Below are 23916 nucleotides of genomic sequence, written 5' to 3'. Positions count from 1 at the left end.
TTTTTTTATTCTCTCCACTGAAAAACAGTGGAAGTTACATGAGAGGATCCTATTTGTATACAGTTTTGAAGATTGAAAGTTGTATACAAATCCAAGGCTGACTGGATGTCTTGAAGGCCCACAACTGATTTAGGCAACAACACTAAGCAGCAAAATTTATAATATTTTTCCAAGTAGGCTTTTTTACAACAATTATGCTTAAAGTATCTGCAAGATGGAATTATTTATCCAATACATTTGGACCTCATACCAACATTTCTGAAGCTAGACTAACCTGTATTTTCCTTACACAGGTCTGCTGTTTTCTGTGATATGAATCTGCTACAACCACTTCTAGTCTGAAGCAGGCTCCAGCCAAGAGGACCATATGAGATGCCTCTTATAAATATTTGATCACTGTACCTGATTTCCATCTGTTTACAAAGACAGTTTGAATGTATTCATAAAAACACAATTTGAAAAATGCATAGAGAATGGCAGCTTTCTGTTCACCTAATTACAGAAAATGGAATCTTTTGGATGGTTAATCTTTCTTCACATAAAACACTGCCTCACCCCAAATGTACAGAACAAAGTGTTCAATATTGCTTTTCCCTCACCACCTTAAAACTGTCACAAGTCACATTTTTCTGGATGCACTGCTATTATTTATATTCTTAATAAAACATAAATGGGCAATGAACCTGAAAACTATGGCACAGATGCTGAGACATTAAATGGTTGCTACTTCAAAATGTGCAATTAAGTAATTTGTTCAAAAAATAAAAACTGTGAAACCCTGAGAGAAGATATTTTTAAGTGCACCTAATCCCACCACCAGTCATCTAACTCTGAACAAAACATCCATGTGTGAAAACGCAATGTGAAAAAAAAAATCTTCCAGTATAAAATATTAAAACACTGTCATTGTTATCACATGAAACAACAACTAACCTTAAAATTTATACCTAAGTAATAATTCAAGCTGTGGCTGTGTTAAAAAAAACCACAAGTGCAAACCTAAACAATTAGTTTTTGCTCTACATCCTTTCCTTCTGCCTTAACATTTGCAGAAACCACTCTCCTTTCAGAGACCTAACAAAGTATTATGTCCTATTGAGGGACTCAAGAGAATAAAGACCAGAGCACCCTACTGATCAGTTCAGTCTAGTTAGTTGAGGTGGGAGGACCAGTACTTCAAACATCATTGTTTCATCCATGCACCTAGTAATACTTTTAAGCACAGTAGTGAAAAGGGATTTTCTGTATTAATATGCCAATGCTGCCATGTAAGAAACATTTATCTTGCAAGCTGTGAAAAGTATAGAAAATGCTAGGAGAAGAGAAAGAAGTTGTGCTTGTGCACTGTTGTATTTGCATCTGACCGTGCTTAGTCTATTTTGATGCATACCAGAGATATTTTTGAGGGCGTTTTCTGTGAGTGTTACATAGGCCTCAAGAGTTTCAGGGATCTCTACATCTGAAAAAATAAAAGCACAGTCTAAATTGACAGCTCAGCAATGGTGGTTTCTTTACAGCATGGAATATATGAATGCTTCCAATAACATCCTTTCTAGAGAAGGAGAAAGGATGAAGACTGAAACACAGGGAGCCTGCTACTAAGTCTCCTAGTATCCAGGTAAACCTGACTCTTTTCAGAGCAATGACCTGGAAAGCAAAAGACAGTCACAAGATCAAAGTATAATATACCAGTATTATCTTCCTCCACAAACAGCTGCATTTGGGCACTTTCACTTGTTAAGGTTTATTACACAAGTACACACACTTAGAAAGGACTTCCAGCTTCACTGGAGAGCAAGATCCAGCTTCAGGCTAAACATTCAGTTGCTAGAGTCTTGCATGTGTGAGAACTGTGTTAAGATTTACCTATGAACTTCATGAGTTTGTCTGTGGACCTTTCCTACAGGCATTTCTTCATCAGTTTGTTCTGCACTTCTTGCGACATCCAGTCAGAAAAAAACTTAAGATGCATTGCTGTTACAGATAATATATTCCATCTGGCAGGCCACAAGCACAGAAACACAGCCAATTCCTTGTCACATCATATATGCCTTTGTGATTTTCCAAGGCTGCAGTTATCCAGTAATCTTCATTGCTGTGTTGAAGCACTGGGTTCGCTTAGGGAAAGCTATTTAAAATCTTCAGGGGCTTTTTGAAATACATTTCCATGAGCATCTTGGCGAAGCAATGACACATGTAACATTTGCTTCTTACATTGCTACTAGGAGAGAACAGAACGCACAATTTGCCACCATACCTGCTATACCAGCTGCCCCTCTCAGGTAGAAGTCCTTCTCTTGTCCTCTGTGTTCTTCCTCAGAATGCAGTGCCCGTGAAACAGCTGTCTCCAGGTCTCTGCTAAGGTCGTAGTCATGATCCCACTCCAGAGGAATGGAATCCACACTCGCAGGGGTATCTCGCCCTGATCGCTCGCTTCTCACCGTCTGGGAAAGAGGCAGCGAAAGGTTGGAAGAGGGGTGCGGGGAGACAATGCTGTCCGCAGATTTGTCATGCCAGTGTATGTCAGAGAGATCTGCTGACTCATCCAGATCCACCTCTCTATCAGAGAGGTCGTGTTCATCATCTGTCAGCTAGAAGCATAATGCAAACAGAACCAGTCAATGAAACATGCAGAAGCACTGCATGGTCAGCCTGGGTCAGTGAAATACAGAAGTATTAGGCAACAGTCATACAGACGGGGTTTCTATTTTACATTCTTTTCCACTCCCCTGTCATTATTTTAAGGTGCACTACAAACCCAAAGCAATAAAAACATAACACCATTTAATTACTTAAGGCACCACAAAGTCTCACATCAAGCAAATGTCTCCCAGACTCCTTACTGAGGACACTGTAATGCAGACATCAAGTTAAAGAAAACTCTGGAATCAAGTCATAAGAAGTCTAAGTGACCTTCATCATGACTACTGTTCTCATTATATTCTTCCATATTTTGAGAACCCTGGGTTTAGATCCTTCCATTCACTGGGACTTGAGCTACAAAAAAATGTTTTTCTCTCACTCCTTCAACTGCATGTCCCGTTCTGGAGACAACTTTCTTTCCCTTCTTTTGTTTTTTTAAAATAAAATAGATGTCAACAAGCTGCCAATCAAACTATCTAACAAAGCAAAGAGTTGCTCTTTCTAGCCATACCACACTGGCACGCCCATTAACAACATTTTACAGATCTCCAGTTTGTGTGGATTTTCATAATGGATGCATGGATTTACAACATTTCCACATCAGGTCAGTTTGCTGTCAATCAGGACATAACGAACAGGAAGGCAGATGTTCAGGGTTGTAATAAAATTAAACAACAGGTAAACCACAGGTATTTTGAAAAGTTGCACAAGCTTAATGTCAGTTTATTCCAACATCTATCTTCCTCCTCATTCTCATACTTGCAAAGTGGCAGCAAACCAAACAAACGCATGTGTGTAAGTATACGCACAGGAAGGCGGATGAGCTTCTTGTGATAACGTTCCACACGTCCAAAGACCTCTTGACAGTAACGACGCAGCTCATCTAGTTCTTCTTCAATGACAGCAGCATCTATGGGCTCACTTTTCTCAATAAGTTGCTCACCCTGCACAATTATCTGCTCAATTTTGTTGTTGTTCAGTGAAATTTCTTGCTGGAAAGCCTGTACAAAAGAAAAGTCTATGCTTTATCAACAAAATCAACATTACAACAACCTAAGTTATTAAGGATCCAAATCTTGAAAGAGTTTTTCAGCAAGAATGGTGCTGGCAACAAACAGTAATCATTTCAAATACTCTGGCATGAGGAACGATGAGCAATTAAATTTAGCATTCCACAGACTTTCCAGCCAAAACCAGTGACAACTCATGGTCTACCATCTCATTCCTCACTTGTTGTACTTGGAAAGAAAGTTCTTCAAACAAACCATGACCTTGATCAAAGGTCTGGAATAAGCACAGATGCTAAAGTTAACAGACTGGAATTTTGGATAAAATGACATGTGATATTTGATTTTTCTGATGTGGAAATGCTTGTCAAATGTTGTAATTTTTATGTGTCAGCAATAACAAAGACTTGACATTAGTAATTTTTCTCAACATTTCCTCTTTTGATTAGGGGAGGGAAACTGTCACCTTTGGTCTTTTTCACAGTGTAAGGCTATTCCACTCTGGCAAAAAACGTATGTATTGCAACCTGACACAGTCCATAAATTCTGAGGTTGAAGTCTCAGCCTGCTAATAAGGGACTGCATCAGGCTGCATTTTTGTGTAATGCTTTTAAAATTCTCTTCCCACCATGAATATATCCTTTGTCTCATCTCTCAATCTGTTCAAGCATTCTTTACCTTAAGTTGCTTTATCTTTGCTTGGACATCACACTCCGAGAAATGCTCAATGTTGGTCAACTGGAGGTCCATCTCTGTAAGCCATACCAGGATACTATCACGTGCTGTCTCAAACTCCTCACGCTGCCCAATAAAATGCTGGGGGGTGGAAAAATGGAGTGGTATGAAATGAACAAACAACCCAAACTCCCCCAGCAAAAGTAGATCTCTGAAGAAACAGCTTTACAGCCCTTCAAATCTAACTTAAACTTGGTACACACTCTTCCTACATGCTTTTTAAAGTTCCCTTTTCAGTAACATCATCTACAGTTGCAATTAGCTGACCTAGAGAAGTTATCTTCTTTGAAGTAGGTGGTGTTTGAGATCACCAAGCATTTCCCTCCAGACTTCATGCTTTCGCTACCTCAGACAAAGTGGACTACTGAACTCCCTTCCTCTTTGAAAAGTAGAAATCCCCCCAAAAAACCTGTGCAAATACATTAAACTGGAAGCTTCTGGAGTACTCTAATTCCTCAGTATAGTGGTGAAACTGAAGGGCTTAAAAATGGAAAAGTACTTTTAGCCTGCGCAGGATGGAGGTAACTCGCTTTTGTAAGTTGTCCCATCTCTGGTTCCCTTCATGAACCATTTGCTTGAGGCTGCAGTCAGAGTCAGTGCGATTCTCCCGAGCCAGGCGGCGATATTGTTTGTTGATCAGTTCCAGCTGAGTCAGACTTTCATGCACTTGTCTCTGGAAGGCCTAAAGCAATGTGAACCAAAGACACCATCAGATTTTTAATTATTGAAATCAGGATACATACATGTCTCTCCCTCTATTTGGGCCCTACTTCTACACTCTGACCTGCATTAGCCAATAGATTTCACTAAGGATTTGCCACCTCTTGAGGGCTACACTATTAAGACACTGCCTTCTGATCAAAATGAGAAAAAAAGAGAAAAGATTAAAAAACTGACATAGTTCACTGAATGAGAAAGGCAAAAACAGCCAAAAAAGGAAAGAAAAAAAAGCCTTCCCTTTCTACTCAATCATATGCTTTTGTATTCCAGAAGAGAAACACAAACAATGAATATGGCCTTTTTTTAATGAAATGAGCAGAAATCCAAGATTCCTGTGGCTTCATTGGATTTTCTTATGCACACTGATATGCTGGAGTGCAAACATTGAAAAGATTTGAATGATTTTTATTCTGAGTTTTACCAAAACCAGTGAGAATTTGTACTGAAGCAATCATCTCTTTATTACACAGGTATACAAAATGTCTTAAAATTTTCATGGAAAGAAAATGTTGTGAACACCCACACTGACTCACACCTGGGCAACAGCAGTGTCTCCTGTACTGTAACAAAAGCCTCAGTCACTCAGCTAGAAAGCAGAATCAGTAGGTGATTTAGCCCGCGAGTTTCATGTTGTGACTAGCAATCACAAAGCAAATTGGAGAAAGCACCCGGTAATTACCTCACTGAATGCAGTCCTTCAAAAAAAGTATTAAAAAGATGAACAATTAAAAAAAACCAACTACCCATGTCTATGTTGTCACATGAACAGAAAAGCAATCAATCAAAAGAATACTTGAAAACATAGACTACAATCCCTTTTGGCTCCCATTGTGTTCTACAGACTTGCTCTCTGAGGTCTCCATAATGCAAATAAACAGTCAATCTCTCACAAAACTAGACACCACCTTTACTAGCACCTGGGAAAATGTGATATGTAATATACTCCAGTACAGAGATTTTTATCAGCTAACACATGAGATTCCTCCATAAAAACAATTGTAAGAAGCTGCTTTGAAAAAAAGGAAATAATTCTGTAGAATCCCCTTGATATAACTTCATTAAATGGCAACCAAACTGGGGGAAGTGGCTACCAACAAGGTGCAACTGGAGTTAAATACTTTGTAGAACTCAAAATTGCACAAGGAGACAATTATCATCTCAGAGGCATAAATCTGACTGCATTTACTAGGACAGTAAAATCTACAAGCGTGCAGTTGCTGCTTCACCTGCTACCAAGCTTTCTTCAGCAAGAGAACAGCTGTGTGTTTGTCCTACATTTTTAACAGCTCAGCTATGCAAGAAATCATCTGTTGTGTTCTTTCCTGTAACCTCTTTTCACTTCTCTATAAACCAATAGAGAGGAAGGAGTCTGATTTTGTGCAGTGAAGTCAGTAAAAGCCATCTCCAGCCTCTGTGCTCAGGAAGAGAAAGGGTCTTACATTGCCTGCAGGGCTCTTTTTCTAGCTCACTCCCTTCTTCTTCCTTTTATTTTTTTTTTTTTTAAACAAAATATATGGAGGGGAAATTTAGGACAAAAAAGATGTAGCTACAGCAGAAATCAGTTAGTATATATGGCTGGACTTTACACTGACTTCACTGTAAAGCTGCTGAATTTGAACACACCTTTGTCATTTACACTACTGCTTTATGGTAAGTGTAGAAACTAGGTGTTCAGAAAAAAAAAGAAGAGCCAAACTGCAGGAAAGCAGGCTTCTGGGAAGGCTGTTAAACTGTTCTCTTTGCAACTAGGTCCTGCTGAGACTACAGACCACAAAAATTCCACAAGTCTGCAGGAGAGGGAGGGTCACCATAATGGCTGAAGGTCAATGGAAGAGACTTTGGGCAAAGTCAGATCAGCTGTAAAAATCAAAGATAGCCAAGATATTTTGGGTACTATTTCTCATACAGAGACTCACTAAACAAGAAATTTCGATCCTGATCAGTGAATAAAGAGACAATGGGAAGGAGGTCTGAGACAGAGTACTTCCTTCATTTTGTTTCCATATGATCAGTATCAGTATCACTAAGGTTGGAAGAGACATCAAAGATCATTGAGTCCAACCTGTCACCACAGGCCTCATGACTACTGCAGGCTTGAACTCACGACCTTCCCATTAAGGGTCTTCTGCACTACCAACCAAGCCACACTCCCTGATGCTTGTGTCTGAGAAACATTTTTATACTATGTCCATCTGTCTCACTGTAATAATGTCTGCTAGTGTTTAACAACAAAATCAGTATATGCAGATATAAAAGGTGAGAAATCTAACTTCAGTGAACAAACAACAGGTGAGAGTGGATATTAGCATTTTCAGTCACCTCCCACTGTTTTTTCATCCTAGAAACCTGCCACTGAAGGTGGCTACAAAATCATAAGCTCCACTACACTCATACAGCATCTCTGCTGAGTGACTTGTATATGGGAAGAACACCAGTTGGCTGCTGTAATGTGACCACTAGATATTACAGTTCAGCTATTGTAAATCACCTCAAATTTCTTCAGTTCTTCCTTAGCAACTGTGTAAAGCACACCAGAGGAGCTTGGAAAAGCAGCTGTCCTCTCAGAGGTTTTTAGCCAGTCTTCAAATTTGGAGTAGTCATCCAAAAATTTCTGCCACAGCCGCCATGTCTCTTCAATTCTGCAACAGATAACAGATAATCAGGGAATGCTTTCACTGAAAGCCAGGCGACCTACAGAAAACTTTGATCACCTACAACAGCAAAGTAGCACTGCACCAGACAGCAACCAGCTCTTAATCTAACGCAGACAGTCAGGCTGATAAACACACCAGAAGGGAGCCTGGTTCATTCCAGACTGAGCTAGAATAAGATGATGACAACTTTTAATTTTTTTTAGGATGGCAATTTTTTTTTAAAATGTATCTAATTTTGGAAACAGTATAAAAAGGAATGTGTAAGTATATGATAGGAGCTCTTGAAATCTGAGCACATGCTAAATAACTTCTTAAAAAACAGTCCCGAGTGTGGGTACCTATGCCAGTATTCAAGAGATCAGAAATTCCACCCTACCTTCAGCTGCAAACCTTTTTCTTACAGAATGATAAAGGTGTTGCAGCATATATTATAAGTTCTTAGTCACTACACTGAACTGCAAAGGGCCAGGAAGTTTTTCTTGCATTCATCAACAAGTAGTAAAATGCTAGCTCTTGATAGAAACTGTAAACATATTTTTATTTTTTAAAAAACTTAAAAGTTATTCTGGTGTTTAAAATAGACATTTTGACTGCAACCGATTATGTATAAATAGCAGCTGACTCTTGAACTCCAAATCAGATTTGCTTAATACTACGACTATAAAATCCCAAGAACTTCAACACTACTTGATTCAAAAGCACAAGGGTTTGGTTTTTTTGGGGTCAGACTGTATTACACAACTTTGTCTTGTTTTATGTACAGAACACATCTTTCCCAAATCTTAGATACACAGGTCTGAAAGGGAAAATACACAGAAAATAGAATAGAATAGAATAGACCAGACCAGGTTGGAAGAGACCTTCAAGATCATCTCATCCACCCATCAACCACTCCAACCCAGCTAAACAACTAAACCATGGCACCAAGTACCCCATCAAGTCTCCTCCTGAAAACCTCCAATGATGGTGATTCCACCACTTCCCTGGGCAGCCCATTCCAATGAGCAATCACTCTCTCTGTATAGAACTTCTTCCTAACATCCAACCTAAACCCCCTAGCGCAGCCTGAGACTGTGTCCTCTTGTTCTGGTATTGGCTGCATGGGAAAAGACACCAACATCTGCCTGTCTACAACCTCCCTTCAGGTAGTTGTAGAGAGCAATAAGGCCACCCCTGAGTCTCCTCTTCTCCAGGCTAAGCAAGCCCAGCTCCCTCAGTCTCTCCTCATAGGGCTTGTGTTCCAAACCCCTCACCAACTTTGCTGCCCTTCTCTGGACTCATTCCAGCAACTCAACATCCTTCCTAAACTGAGGGTCCCAGAACTGGACACAGTACTCGAGGTGCAGCCTAACCAGTGCAGTGTATATCTGGTTGGAAGAGACCTTTGAGATCATCTAAGACCAACCTTTGACTCAGCACTGCAGGGTCATCAATAAACCATGTCCCTGAGCATCATGTCCGCATACCATTTAAACACTGCCAGGGACAGTGATTCCACCACTGCCATGGGCAGATTATTTCAATGTATGATGACCCTTTCAGTGACAAAGTATTTCCTAGTATCCAGCCTAAACCTCCTCCAGCACAGCTCGTATCCATTTCATCTATAAGTGTAAAATGTATACATTGTTGATATGTTGCTTAATCTAAAGTTGGACTGGAATATTGCTTTTAATATAAGTAACTGCTACCCCTGGAGATATTCAAAGTGAGGCTTGACAAGGTTCTGGGCAACCCTGCTAACTGCAGAGGGGTTTGGACTAGATGACGTTCAGAAGTCCATTCCAACCCAGACCATTCTATGATTCTAGCACAATAAAGATCCTAAATACTGATAGCTCAGATTACTTCCTGCCAAAAAAAAAAAATAAAAATAATCTCCTAATAACATCATGTGTATGTTGTAAGAAAGTAAAATAGAGTTCAATGCATTTTCCCATGTTAAATAAATACACTCTTGAATCAGTTTGCTGGATATGAAAGGATGAAGAGCCTACGTATATTTTCAAGACTGTGTCAAAGATATAACTTGTCATTTGTATTTTGTTATATATACATACATTATACCAGATGGAAATAGTATGAAACTGCTTAAAGATAGCAATCTGTGATTATAGAGCAGCACAACTGAAAAGCAAGTTTTTCATAAAGAAAATAATTACTAAATACATTAAAAATATCCCACACAACCAAGAATCATACAAAGATCAATTCAGTGTTTTAAAAAGTCATGAACTTTAACTATTGTTCTTGATATGACTCTGTAAACATCATAGAAATCAGACTGATAACTTAAAAAGATACATAAAAGATCTACATTATTACTGGTCAGCATAGAGTATGTAGCATTGGCTGAATATTGGCTGCATTATTATGGCTATCAAAATCACCCATGCTATCCTTGATGGGAATAGAAAACAATGAGTCTTCTGGAAATCATGGGCATACAGTGTACAGGTGGTCTAAGCATGTGCAGTTAGCTAAGATGCACACATGGGCTCTATGGTCTCCACTTGCTCAGCAAAGCTAATGTGAGCAGATATGGAAATTCCAGACAAGTGTTCAGTCCTAAAATTCTTCCAAATAAATGAAATCACACATAAGATAAACTGTTTAGGAACAACAGGGACATGAAAGCCATAACAACTGGAATAACATTCCAGCTATTCAATAACTAGTTTCCCTATCAGTCTCAGAAGCTCTAGGGTAAACATAAGCATTACAACTCTCTGGTCATGTTTACTAAATTTCATGGAGTCATTGCTATCATCTAACTTTTCTCTAATTTATCACATTTTTTTGGAAGTACAGCAAACAAGAGTAAAATTTAATAATTGATAGTTGTACTTTGTATAAAGCTACCTATAAATGCAACCAAAACGTCTTTTTCTTCCCCCAACAGCTTGTTACTGGCTTTTGTTCAGTGTATAAACCTTTTTGGACCCTTTTTCCCTTTTCTTTGGTATTGCAGCCCTGTAACATACTCCTTGTCCTATATTTGTGCCTGTGGAAGGAAATACTCCTCTGCAGGCATTTCAGACTTACTTAAGTCGCCTTTCCATTGACATTGCACAAATGTTTCTCCACCTTCTGTCCAGATTGCGTGTAGCCTGTTGGATAGAGTCACACTCTGCTTCTGTGGCACAAGCATCACAGTCATGAAGAAGCACTTCACACAGATTGAGAACAGATGCCACTCCAGTGCTGTGTTTCTCTATGTCCCTCTGAAGTTCCTGCAGGTGAAGAAATTAATTATTAAGAGAAATTGCAAAACATGCATGAATACAAATGCATTTCTCTTCCATGTATTAAAAAAAATAATTAATAAGCTTGCAAATGGGAGAAAAACATCCAGTGAATACCTGTTAAGAGCGTCTGCTCAAGTGGTATTGCAATGTTATCGATGAGGCCAGGAGAACTTGGCAGCATGCACAGCTCTCCCAGGGAGTACAAACACCAAACCATTACCTGGGACAAACTGCCAGAGCTCTGCATGCTTAGCTGAGCATCTTTCACATACATTTAACCAACATGACCAATAGATGGTAGAATTGTTTCCAGCCATTTCCCATTATCAGAGAACGCAAAGCAGAAGTTAGTAAGGGAAGTGTGACAAGAAAATGTTCTTATCTACTATGAGGTTTTGGTGGAGGTGCCCTTTGTGAACCTAGTATTCCCCAGGTGAGCTAGCTGCAAAGTGGCATGTTTGACACGGAGATTGGCAGCAGCACATGTTGAACAGTACATTTCTAGTAGGAGATAGTTCTTCCTTCAACTTTCTAGTCATATAGAATTTTCATTAGAAATGGAAAAGGAAAATTTGAACGGCTAAAGAAAATACACTTACACTGCCTTAGCACTTATATATGTGACCCGTACTTATTTCTCTTGTTTGGTTTCTTGGTTTCAAGGGCTTATTCTACACTGATAATAATGTTTCATCCTGAAGCAAAGTTTCAGCTTCAGATTTGCACTACAGATTCAAGTTAAGACAAGCCACAAAAGCAACTGACTATAGTTGTAGGTAAAGTGCAAGGAAAACAAACCCTGCTTGACTTCTGCCTGCCTTTGTAGGTGACTACACCAGAAAGTGATATATTGCATGTTCATTTCTCATTCAGAAGTAGAAAAGAACTATTAGGGCAATTGGAAGTTTATTTAGGAGAACAAGAACTCAATAGCTTGAGGATAAATAGAGATAAACTGCTTTTTATAACTTTACTAGTGAAGTAAACTATAACATGCAGAGGGAAACACAGTGTCAACATATTTTGCCTACAAACATTTTTTACAAACTTTTCTTACAACCAGCAATATGATGTTCTGAAAATGCCTTCCAGCAAGAAATGAATTTTAAATGTAGAATGTAAAAACCCTGGCAAATTTGAAATGGGGCAAAGTCAACTTGTATCAATCACATGATTTGGGTGTTTGTGATAACTGGGGTTGGGCTCAGTGAGGTAAACTATTTCCTCTTTTCATTTGTGAAACAGAAGGCTTTTTTTGTGAACATCTGCATGAAACCATCAAGTGGCACACCACAATCTTTTCATCCTCAGCACTAGCCCTTTTGTTTACCTGGAAAATACTCTTTTATGGTGATGTTCAACTGCTTAGTCTTATTTCTACATATTCTGAAATGCTATATAAAGGTGGATACTATAACCAGATACAATACTTTATGAAACATACACTCCAGAGAGCTTTGAGACTTGAGGTTAAGCAAATTCAGGTAATACAATCTCCTCTCTGCTGTTTTGGAATAGAGAACTAATAAGAACTGCTGGTCCTGAGGATTCCTAAGCATTTACCCAGAGAGTGGTGGTGAATGGTGCCACATCCAGCTGGCAGCCAGTCACTAGTGGTGTGCCCCAAGGATCAGTGCTGGGCCCTGTGCTCTTTAACATCTTTATTGATGATCTGGATGAGGGCATTGAGTCCATCATCAGTAAATTTGCTGACGACACCAAGCTGGGGGCAAGAGTTGATCTGCTGGAGGGTAGAGAGGCTCTGCAGAGAGACCTCGACAGGCTGGACAGATGGGCAGAATCCAACGGCATGAGATTTAACACATCCAAATGCCGGGTTCTGCACATTGGCCACAACAACCCCATGCAGTGCTACAGGCTGGGGTCAGAGTGGCTGGAGAGCAGCCAGGCAGAGAGGGACCTGGGGGTGCTGGTTGATGGTAGGCTGAACATGAGCCTGCAGTGTGCCCAGGCAGCCAAGAGGGCCAATGGCATCCTGGCCTGCATCAAGAACACTGTGGCCAGCAGGAGCAGGGAGGTCATTCTGCCCCTGTACACTGCACTGGTTAGGCCACACCTCGAGTACTGTGTCCAGTTCTGGGCCCCTCAGTTTAGGAAGGATGTTGACTTGCTGGAACGAGTCCAGAGAAGAGCAACAAAGTTGGTGAGGGATTTGGAACACAAGCCCTATGAGGAGAGGCTGAGGGAGCTGGGGTTGCTCAGCCTGGAGAAGAGGAGACTCAGGGGTGACCTTATCACTCTCTACAACTACCTGAAGGGAGGTTGTAGACAGGCTGATGATGGTCTCTTCTCCCAGGCACCCAGTACCAGAACAAGAGGACACAGTCTCAGGCTGCGCCAGGGGAGGTTCAGGTTGGATGTTAGGAAGAAGTTCTATACAGAAAGAGTGATTGCGCTATGGAATGGGCTGCCCGGGGAGGTGGTGGAGTCGCCGTCATTGAAGGTGTTCAGAAGGAGACTTGATGGGGTGCTTGGTGCCATGGGTTAGCTGTTTGGGTGGGTTGGATTGGTTGATGGGTTGGACACGATGATCTTGAAGGTCTCTTCCAACCTGGTTTGGTTTATTCTAATATTATTCTAATATTAGGCATTTACTTACAGAATATTTCTACACACAATGTCTACACTTTCCTTTCTCCAGTCTTATATTTCTTCCGAAGATGTTAGAGAAAATTTAGCCTTTGAGTTAGTTCACAAAGAGGCATCACTTTTATGCACTGCTGTCACTCACATACATTTTTGTTTTCTGTTATCAACCCAGAAGGAAACACTGTTTTTACCCCCTTACATTTCAAGTGGTACCTGATTGAGAAAGTAAACAAACAAGTAATCCTTGAAATGCAACATCTGACCCTAGGAAAACAATGCAGTAATGCTACCTTTCCTAGGATATCCAGCTTCAATTGTGTGTTTAGTTTCACTACAGAGACTAGCAATCTGCAAAGCTGATTCTTGGCTGAAGCAGACGCTGAGAAGCAGATAATGGAATTACTGAAATAGCATTTGGCTGCCTTCTTTCACACGGTAATATTTTAAGTGTAATTTTGTATATGAAGCATTGGTTGCATTATGAGCAGGGAAGAAAACATGACTTCAGTGGAAGATTAATCACATAAAATAACATAATGCCACTTATGGAAGAAGAGGGATTAAATACTTGGTAAGATGGCCAACGTACTGGCCTTCTGAAATGAGTGATACAGCCCCCGACTGATGAAAATCCTGTCTGTCATCCATTGTAGGTGAGTGTTTTTTAAGAACTTATGATAACCATGGCTTGCAGTGTTACCAAATCATCATAAAGTTTCCAAACTTAGCATCCTGTATAAGGTAAGATTCACCTCTATTTCATCCCTTTGGAGTTCAAATTAAAGCACTCAGATTTCTAGAGAGTATCACTGTACCCTGTCATTGGGTGTAAATCCCTACAAGGAAACAGCAGAAGGCAGAGCTACATTGGCCTCTGTGCCAAGAACAAGTTCAATAAGAAGTGATTGTACCAAACTGTGGGATGTCTGCATAGGGATGACAGTAAAAAAAAATAATCTCAATTATCTACTTTGTTCATAGCACTATCTACTTTGTTGCCTAGGACTTTACTATTGCAGAAACAGCAATCACTAGTGACATTTGTGAGTTATATGTGAGTGCCCCCATGTAAATTACATATATAACATTAATAAGCAATTCTACACAGCCGTGTAGAAATCAGCTGGGGAACTGGCAGACATTGAGGGGGTTCCTCAACCTCAGTCCCACACTCAGCTTAAAAGAACAAAATACAAGTTTGTACACTTCAGAAATTAATTATCCTCAAAACATTCTGTCAGTCCTCTTCCCACACATTTCTTTCTCCTCTGTACAAAGAACTCGAGAGCATCTAACTCATCTCCAGTGAGGCACCAGAAAGGTATTTTAACCAATAAATAACCAACAGGAACACAACAGAACATCAGTCCTCCCTAGTATTGTACTTCTAGATAAAACTGAATTGGGCAGCGAAGTGGAACAGGAAAAAAAATGTATAGTAAATCTTCTTAGGAATAACATTGGTTTTAATCCCAAAAACTTGCTGACAACATTTTTCTGCTTTTTTCAGTGTTGACTATTTTGCCCTAGCACTGCATAAAGGCTTTGTGCTCTAAGCCAACTGATTGCAACCTCACATGTATAGCTCATGCATCTCTGCATGCAAAATGATTCTCAAACAAGCTGCAAAATAAAACTGAGTTAGAAAGGTTGCTAAAAACTTGTAATTTTCAAACATGTGCAAAATTTGCCAAGTCTAATAGGTGTCAGTTTTGCCTCTGGGAACAGACAATTAAACCAAATAAAAAACACAAACCCCAAATGAAAAACAATTGCAGTAACTTGCTCAGGTTACATCTCCTGGTGCCTTACCTTTCTTGGAAAGGTCAATCAGCTCCTGGTGGATTCGATGTCAAAGCCAGCAGAAGGCTCTATAAGTGACACAGTAAGTACCACTTGCCTTGATATTTAAGCACTTCTTTGCCATGTGCCCTCTCAGCATTGAGTTGGGTATGGGCAAGCCCAAGGACACTCTACTTTGGTTCTCCCCATGTCATTGTGCACCTGTTAAATGAGTACTATTTTACCTGCTGTTCATTTAGCTTCCTTTGTATCTCCTCAGAGTCACAAGTTTCATAGACGATAGGTTTGGATAGCTCTGACTCAATGTGGGCAAGCCATGATCTCAGGCTACTCATGTTTTTATCCAGCTGCTGCACTGCAACAAGGGTCTCCTTCAACTTCTTCACCCTGTAAAGAAAAAGAAATTACAGTGTAAGTACACCCTGAAAGAGAATTTCCACAGCATGTGTGTCAGTGAATTTTCAGAGAAATTTAACTCAAATGGCAAGTTCTGAAGTCTTCCTTTATTGTGTAACAGAAGCATATGATATGTGCACATAGACCTTCATTCACAGGTCCCACTTGAAAAAAAGAGCTTACTAATGCCAGGCAACATTTACAAAGCTTCAATATCTTTATTGGTTGAGTTAAATGCTTAAGAAAGGAAAGCAATTTAAAAACAAACAAACAAAAAGAGCTCACGCAGAGCAAAATTCAAAACCAATCTAAGTAATTTATAAAGAAAAGAAAAGACGGAAGGGGAAGGGGAAGGGGAAGGGGAAGGGGAAGGGGAAGGGGAAGGGGAAGGGGAAGGGGAAGGGGAAGGGGAAGGGGAAGGGGAAGGGGAAGGGGAAGGGGAAGGGGAAGGGGAAGGGGAAGGGGAAGGGGAAGGGGAAGGGGAAGGGGAAGGGGAAGGGGAAGGGGAAGGGGAAGGCAAGGCAAAAAGGAAAAGAAAAAAAGAGAAAAGAATAAACCAGGCTGGAAGAGACCTTGGAGATCAAGTCCAACCCATCATCTAACACTATCTAATCAACTAAACCATGGCACTGAGCACCTCGTCTAGTCTCTTCCTAAATACCTCCAGTGATGGTGACTCCACCACCTCCCTGGGCAGCCCATTCCAATGGCAAATCACTCTTTCTAGGAAGAACTTCTTCCTAACATCCAGCCTAAACCTCCCCTGGCACAGCTTGAGGCTGTGTCCTCTTGTTCTCGTGCTGGTTGCCTGGGAGAAGAGATCAACCCCCACCTGGCTACAACCTCCCTTCAGGTAGTTGAAGACAGCAAGAAGGTCTCCCCTGAGCCTTCTCTTCCCCAGGCTAAGCAACCCCAGCTCCCTCAGCCTCTCCTCATATGGCTTGTGCTCCAAACCTCTCATCAGCTTTGTTGCTCTTCTCTGGACTCGTTCCAGCAAGTCAACATCTTTCCTAAACTGAGGGGCCCAGAACTGGGCACAGGACTCAAGGTGTGGCCTAACCAGTGTTGAGTACAGGGGCAGAATGACCTCCCTGCTCCTGCTGGCCACACTGTTCCTGATACAGGCCAGGATGCCATTGGCCTTCTTGGCCACCTGGGCACACTGCTGGCTCATGTTTAGCCTACTATCAACCGGTATTTGACCAAGACATGACAGAAGTTCTTAAACTACAAGTAATAAATCCATTTAGCCAGTACTGGTGGTGGAATGCATTGAGTGAACAGGTCTTTTTTCAGACTGGTGATTTCTAAACATTGAACTACGTATCATAGAATGGTTTAGGTTGGAAAGGGCCTTTAAAGATGCCATATTAGGGCCAAACAAGCCCAGCACAAAACCTAGACAGGCCCTGGTGTGTCTAGACATGGTCCCCTCTCCCCTCTCCTTCCTGCAAAAAGTTGAGATAATGTAGGAAAAAGAACAAAGGGGACAGGACCATGCATGTCTGGTAAACAAGTCTGCTTCTGGGGTAAGAGCATGTGTACTGGCCACTTCTCCTGCCTGATCAGGCCTATGTTTCTGCTTTTTATGGCCACAGCCTGGCAGAACCCCTTCTCATTGGGTAACTACGTGCTGGCTTCAGTTGCCCTATTAGCCCAATTGAATCGTGGGCATGATATATATACAGGCCAATCCCTAGCTGCCTTTGTCTTGCCTTGCCTGAACCTGCCTCGAGCTGCCTCTCCTCAAGCTGCCTGGTCCAGAGCCTGGGATAAAGCCATAAGCCTACTCACTGCAAGCTAGAGAAGCCATAAGCCTTGGAGCCGAAGCCAAGCTTTGCTTTACCTTGCAACTAGAATTTTGCCATGCCTCAGTTTACCCTGGAAAGCCAAGAGCCCTTGGTGATAGCGTCATACAGCCTGCTGTCCTGCTTAAGCTAGACCATCCCCGAGACCATGTGGCCTTCCTGCTGGCAACCAGCCTTGCCTGGTGCATGAGAGTGCCCCTAAAAGCCTCAACAGCTAATACACAGTAGAAGCACTCCCTGCTTGGGTGGAATCACCTGTAATTAATTCATTGCCTCTGGCTTAATGGTTCTTGTTGAGTCTCCCCCCTGGGGATTCTCTCTTTTTCCCTGTTATTTCTTCCCAGTTTGCATAAAATTATTAAAATTGTTACAGTTGCCTAAATACTGTACATTCCCATTGTAAAGATATATTCTAATTGTACACCAAACCTATTTAATACATTTTGGCAATTTTTTCATATTAATAACAAGTTATTAGTATTTTTATTAAAATAAATTTGCCAGATCGTAAATCAATTCAAATAAATTTCATAGCAAAAGATTATCTAGTCCAATCTCTCAAAAACTTTATTATTAGGTTGCTCAGAGGCTTGTCCAAGTTGACCTCAAATATTTCAATGCATGGGGCCCTGACTATCTCTCTGGGCAACCTATTCCAGTGTGAAGACCTGTCCTTGAATGAATAACTTTATAGAGACAAATCCAGCCAAGAACATAATGAGAACTGAATCCCAAGAGTTGCTTTAACTTGTTCTTGATCTTAATGGATTACTTCACATTTAAACAGATGAATGTAACCACATGGCAATTTCTAGCTAGTGTTTTTCTTCAGACTCTGAGTTTGCTACAGTAATGGCTAGGAAAAAATGGATAGTGTTTTGCTTTTTTAATTCAAGGGAACATTAAACTTTAAGAGTGAGGAAAATTTGACTAAACCGTCATCCTATTCTAGTACTTTTTTCTTTCAGCCTGTTTCAACTGCAAAAAGGTCAATTAGTAATTCCCTTTTTCCTATCTTCATGTTACATAACATACATTAGAGGAGTCTGAAATTGTTTTTCCATTTGTATAGTACCATAAACAATTTCAAGTAACATTCTCTTTTATACTTCTATTCCACTGAAGTGTTTCAATATCAGAAAGCTTTAAGAGATGAGTGCAGCTGGCTGACTAAATCATCTTGAAAAATACAAGATTGTCAGATTCATCAAACAAAATGCCACCTGACGATCCTGTAATTCAAACAGAGCAATTCACATTTTTTCGATAATACCAGCAAATTTATCAAGTGTTTCCATATTTAAAGTAGTACTTGCAGCTGACCATTACGAGTCTAATGTGGGTGTCTTTTTCTTACCAAAGAGAAATGCAGAGATCTTAACATGAACTTAAAAGACTTAAAAGTTGAATCTTTAAAATTTTTCTCTTTTTCCAGCCCTCTTCTTAGATCACAAATGGTCAAATTGTCTCTTTACCTCCAACAGTGATTAAGAATAGTTTGAATGCATCATCCTTGACAGAGGCTCATGACCAACAGCTGTGGGGCTGTGTTCTGAAAAAAAATCTTGGTAATTGGAAAAAATCTGGGTAATCTGAAAATCTGCTATGAAGGGACTGAAGTCAACACATTCACGCTCAAAGACTCCCCCATTATCAAGTTATCCTGACAAAACACCTCTATTGGTGAGATGCTATGAGAACAACCTGTGTCTAAGGGCACCATTTCCTCATGACCTAAAGTTGCACATACAGTGCTTTGTGAATTTGGACCAATTGAAACTTGCTCACAGAGACAGCAAGAAAGCACAGATGGGTGAAATCCTGCTCATTTTCTGCTTAGATTTTCAAGGCTGGATGATGCAGCCACACTGGGAAGCGAACAATGAATCATGTCAGTCCTGTGTGGTCACTGTCATTTGCAAGCCCAAGCTGTCAGTCTGAACTTTTCTTGTTTGCAATTGTATAGCACTCTAGCCTCTGTGACAGATCTTATTTACATTTTGCCTGCAACACCTGACAAAGGGTTCATCATTTAGAAAATGCCCTGTTTACCTCAGGCAGACTGCATAGGAATACATCCCTGCCACAGCAAAAGCCAAAACTGGCCCAACTAGAGCTATTTTCATTCACATAACTTAAGTAACTCAAGAAAGAAAAAGAAAAAAAAAAAGTACAACATACTAAAAAACCACAACCAAACCCAAACCTTACTGCTAAATCTGCCACCCGCCAAACTGTTGCAATTACCTGCACATAAAATCTATACTGAGTCTGACATAGAATCATAGACTCATAGAAGTTTTTTTGCTTGGAGCAGACTTTTACGATCAAGTCCAACCTTCAACCTAAGACCACCATGGCAATTAAACCATGCGCCACAGTGCCATGTCCACACGTTTCTTGAACACCTCCAGGAACAGTGACTCTGCCACTTCGCTGGGCAACCTATTTTAATGCCTGACCACTTTTCCAGTAAAGCAATTTTTCCTAATGTCTGATTTAAACCTCCACTGGCATAATTTTAGACCAACTCAAAAACTTCACTAGCATACTGTCCCACAGGCATTGGCATGCCATTTCCAGGCTTCTCTCTAGAAAGCCTGATTTCATCCCTCTTCAGCTGTAGGGAGATGGAGATGAAATTGGGCTTGCTGAATGAAACACGTTCCTTGCCTGTGATACAAATAGAAACAAACACAGGCTGCTGAGAGTATGCAGAGCTTACTTTTTTTGACTGAACTGCAATATTGTGTTGTGCTTCCAGCTACTCTAAAAACATATCTGCAGGCCAGCAAGAGATGCAATACATCATGTCTAAGAGTTCGGGGTTTTTTTAGCAGGCAAGATATCTATGCTCTTCATCTCACCGAATGCTGTGCTTTTGTACAAATAACTGCATAAGGGGTAAGCAACAAAAATATCTCACTCAAAAATGTTAGAGCTCAAAATCCTCTTTCCATGCCAACGGTAGGGTCTGAAATCTAATGAAACTAGAATCTCTGCTTAGCAACAAAGATCAGATTATAAACCATTCAAGTATGTGCAATCCCTAGTCAACTGTAGTTTGACTTCCTGAGATTTCATTTACAAGATTATGTTTAAACAGTTGATTATTCCAGTAATCATCTCATGCTTTTGTTGCAGCAGAGTGCATTTTATTGCAAGAGACTTCAGATAACTCCTCTCCTGGATAATTAAGATTCTGCATTGAAATAAAAAGGGCTGGACCCATGATACAGTTGTTTTAAAGTTTTGTTTGTTTGTCTTTAATGTAACAGACACATACATCAGTCTTCCTACCACTTACAAATACTTAAGACTCAAAGGAAAATACTGCAGAATTGGATTGTTTGCTTTTATGGTTTACTAATTAAAACTCATCTAAAAATTTGAATCGTAAAAATACAATGTTCATGTTTCAGTGCTCCAATTACCACACTTCAGTTTCCCCAAGAAAGTAGTAACATTAAAATGTCTATTTTACATTAAGAACAGGCAGTAGGGGAACAACTTGGGGCTGGAATTAAGCACAAATACCTTTAATTTATCTAGTCCTAAATCACACAGACTTAGTTTACACTTAAACTTAAACAGGAACAACCCTGTAAACACATAATGATGCCTCATATAGAACTCATAGCTATTGTATTACTCATTTAGACAGCTGGTTACTAATATTGAAATTTAATAGCAACATACAAAAAAAAAAAAAAACAGTAAGAGTATTTAGCTCAGTCTGTACAAAACTAGTAGAAACAAGAAAAGCTTTTTTCAAAAAGAAATGTACTTGGAACTGGAGATGAAGTTTCAAGAAACACTCTATGAAACAGTGAAAAAGATTACACTACTTATATCATGTAAAAAAAAAAAGGTTAAAAATAATATTTTTATTATTCAAAAAGATTTCATGTCCAAAGTACAGTATTACACTAGGACCACCACATATATTTGCTCTTCAGATCAGTTTCGCCTTTCACAGAGTAAATTTCTAAAACTCTGAACAACAGCAAAACTTATAGAAAAGATAATGTGAGGGAAAAAAAAAAAAAAGAAGCTGAATCAAAAATCCAAGATGATGTAGACTGAATTAGTGTAGTACATGCAGTTACAAAACAATCATTAATATATACTAGAGAGACAAGGTCCAGTAAGTTTAGTCTGAATTATTTTCTTTACAACCTCTCTCCTCCTCTTCTTTCTAGTTGTAGCCATACCCCTTCCATGACACAGCGATCAAAGTCTGCTTTCTCTCATGTGTGTATATGTCCTTGTATTTAAAAACAGCAGTAAAACCAGTCTATAGCTTCTTTCAGACAGCTAAACAATTTTAATTGTTCTGTATCTGTAACAGAAAAATTACTCTGAGACCCAAAAATACTACCTGCAAAACAAAGCATGCTCTTATCACTGTCAACTATTTTAAAACTGAGCCCAAACCAGTAATTTCTAGCTAAGGTAGTGATTTCTAGATATCAGTACTTCAATTAGTTTCCCAGCAAGCCAAGACAGTCAAAAGCAAACAAAAATAGCTGCCTGCCTTGTGGTATCACAATTACAGTCTGGGAGATCTGAATCCACACTGCCGTCCTCTGCCATCCTCACAGCATACAAGTCCTCTGCCACCACCATGAATTTTTCCAGCATTAAAAAGAAGAACTTCCACTCCAAATGTCTGCAAACACTGTGCTTTGGGCGGGGGGAGGAAAGAGAACAGACTTCTCTTTGCTGGTGAGTACTGTACAAAAACTGTTGCACACCAAACAAATGTTAGCAGTCGTTGCTTGATAACATGAGACTGAATGGTGACAAGTGGTCATGTTTCTAAATAAAACTTGCATTCATCGACATGCATGAGACTTGATCCCCAGGAATGTGGACCATGAGTGCTAGGGGAAGGGATGAAAACACATATAACAAAGCTTTCTTTGCAAAGTCTGAGCAGTTGCAGCAATAGCACTGCTTCCTGGCTGTAAACATCTGCAACATTTTTTGCAACAGGCTGACGTATCAGAAAAAATAATCTGAAAGGATGAAAATATTCTAGAAGGACAGAAACAGAAGTCTCAGGCGCAGAGATATGACTAACTTTTTGTATCTATCTCACTGCAGTTACAGACCATCTCAGAATGAAGAGGCAATTACAAAAAACTAAGTGAGGAAGACAGACAGACAGACAGAAAGAAGTTTTTACAGGTGAATGGAGAAGTTCCACTGCACATAAAAATCAACAAACATTCAGACCGGGTGAATACTATCATAATATACTACTAAGGCATTTCTATGGAGCACTATTTGCTCACAGCTGTAGGAGACAAACCACTATGAAAAATGCTCCAGGTAAAGGACAACTATATTAGAGCCTGTACACTTTTCTGCAAAGCCAATTTATTAATGCTGTCAGGGATCCAGAATATGAAAAGATGTACTTTATTCCCAACACCAGAACAATTATGTCAGCACTAGCTGAGTGCTTCTAAAATCATGCTGTATGATACATTCCAAACTCCAAACTATCATAGCAGGAACACAGCCCAATATATAACAATGTATTCTGAACAGCCTCTTGAGCCTTATAAAAATTATCTTGGGGGATGCAAGCAGAAATTCCCTTCCCCAGAGAGAATCAGATGTCAATACAAATACTTTGCACATACATTAATCAACAACTTGCACTTTAACTGCTATCAGCCAATCTAAGCTGCAGCTGAACTGGCAAAATTTCCACGAACTAGCATCAAATCTCTCTACCATTTACTTCTCAGCTTGAGCAACATAATGTTCAAATTTTGCAAGGTTTTTTTTTCCACTTCACTAAGCACCGGAATGGAAAGGATTAAATGTTTAATTACATACAACAGTGTTGAGAAGGCTAAGTTGAAACGACCCAAAAATGAAAGTAAATAAATATTTCACATTAATCACTTTAGAAGTAAGACTCGACACCTTACTTCATGATAATAGAATCAGAAAGTTGAAATGTATAATATTGCAGTTTATAGCTACCTACCCCAGGAATGTTACAAAATACTAAACACTTAGCCTGTTCCTCGAACTTCTAATAATGAGTTGACAATATAGATCTATTCAAAATGTGTTTTGCAGTTTCTGAATGCAGTAACTTTTCACTAGAAAATTCCTGAAAGTATTATAGTATTATTTGAACATTAATTTTTGAAACAGTGTTTCAAAAGACAAATACAAAAATACAGTAAATATATTTTATGTTCAACAACTGGTGATGTCTAACATTCTCTGAAACCAGCAGGTTCCTCAACCATAATGCACCAATTCC

General features: G+C 39.8%; 1 protein-coding gene across 7 annotated transcripts in view; it reads right to left on the bottom strand.

Annotated features, from left to right (window-relative positions):
* Positions 1-23916, bottom strand: part of SYNE1 (spectrin repeat containing nuclear envelope protein 1) — a 317978-nt gene that overhangs the window by 19036 nt on the left and 275026 nt on the right. For 6 of the 7 annotated variants that reach the window (XM_068151740.1, XM_068151698.1, XM_068151707.1 and 3 more), the window contains 8 exons: positions 15645-15807; positions 10805-10992; positions 7594-7744; positions 4885-5067; positions 4329-4466; positions 3453-3644; positions 2258-2591; positions 1391-1459 (listed from right to left, as the gene is read on the bottom strand). In XM_068151740.1, coding sequence (XP_068007841.1) covers positions 1391-1459; positions 2258-2591; positions 3453-3644; positions 4329-4466; positions 4885-5067; positions 7594-7744; positions 10805-10992; positions 15645-15807 — 1418 coding nt within the window. The remainder of the gene's footprint in view (positions 1-1390; positions 1460-2257; positions 2592-3452; positions 3645-4328; positions 4467-4884; positions 5068-7593; positions 7745-10804; positions 10993-15644; positions 15808-23916) is intronic. The other variant, XM_068151735.1, reaches the window with a different exon arrangement.

Source organism: Melanerpes formicivorus, unplaced genomic scaffold, assembly GCF_026170545.1.
Source record: "Melanerpes formicivorus ecotype bairdi unplaced genomic scaffold, bMelFor1.0.p_v2 SCAF_2, whole genome shotgun sequence".
NCBI lineage: Eukaryota > Metazoa > Chordata > Aves > Piciformes > Picidae > Melanerpes > Melanerpes formicivorus.
Note: the sequence above shows the minus strand (reverse complement) of the source record. Positions and strands in the feature narration are given on the sequence as shown.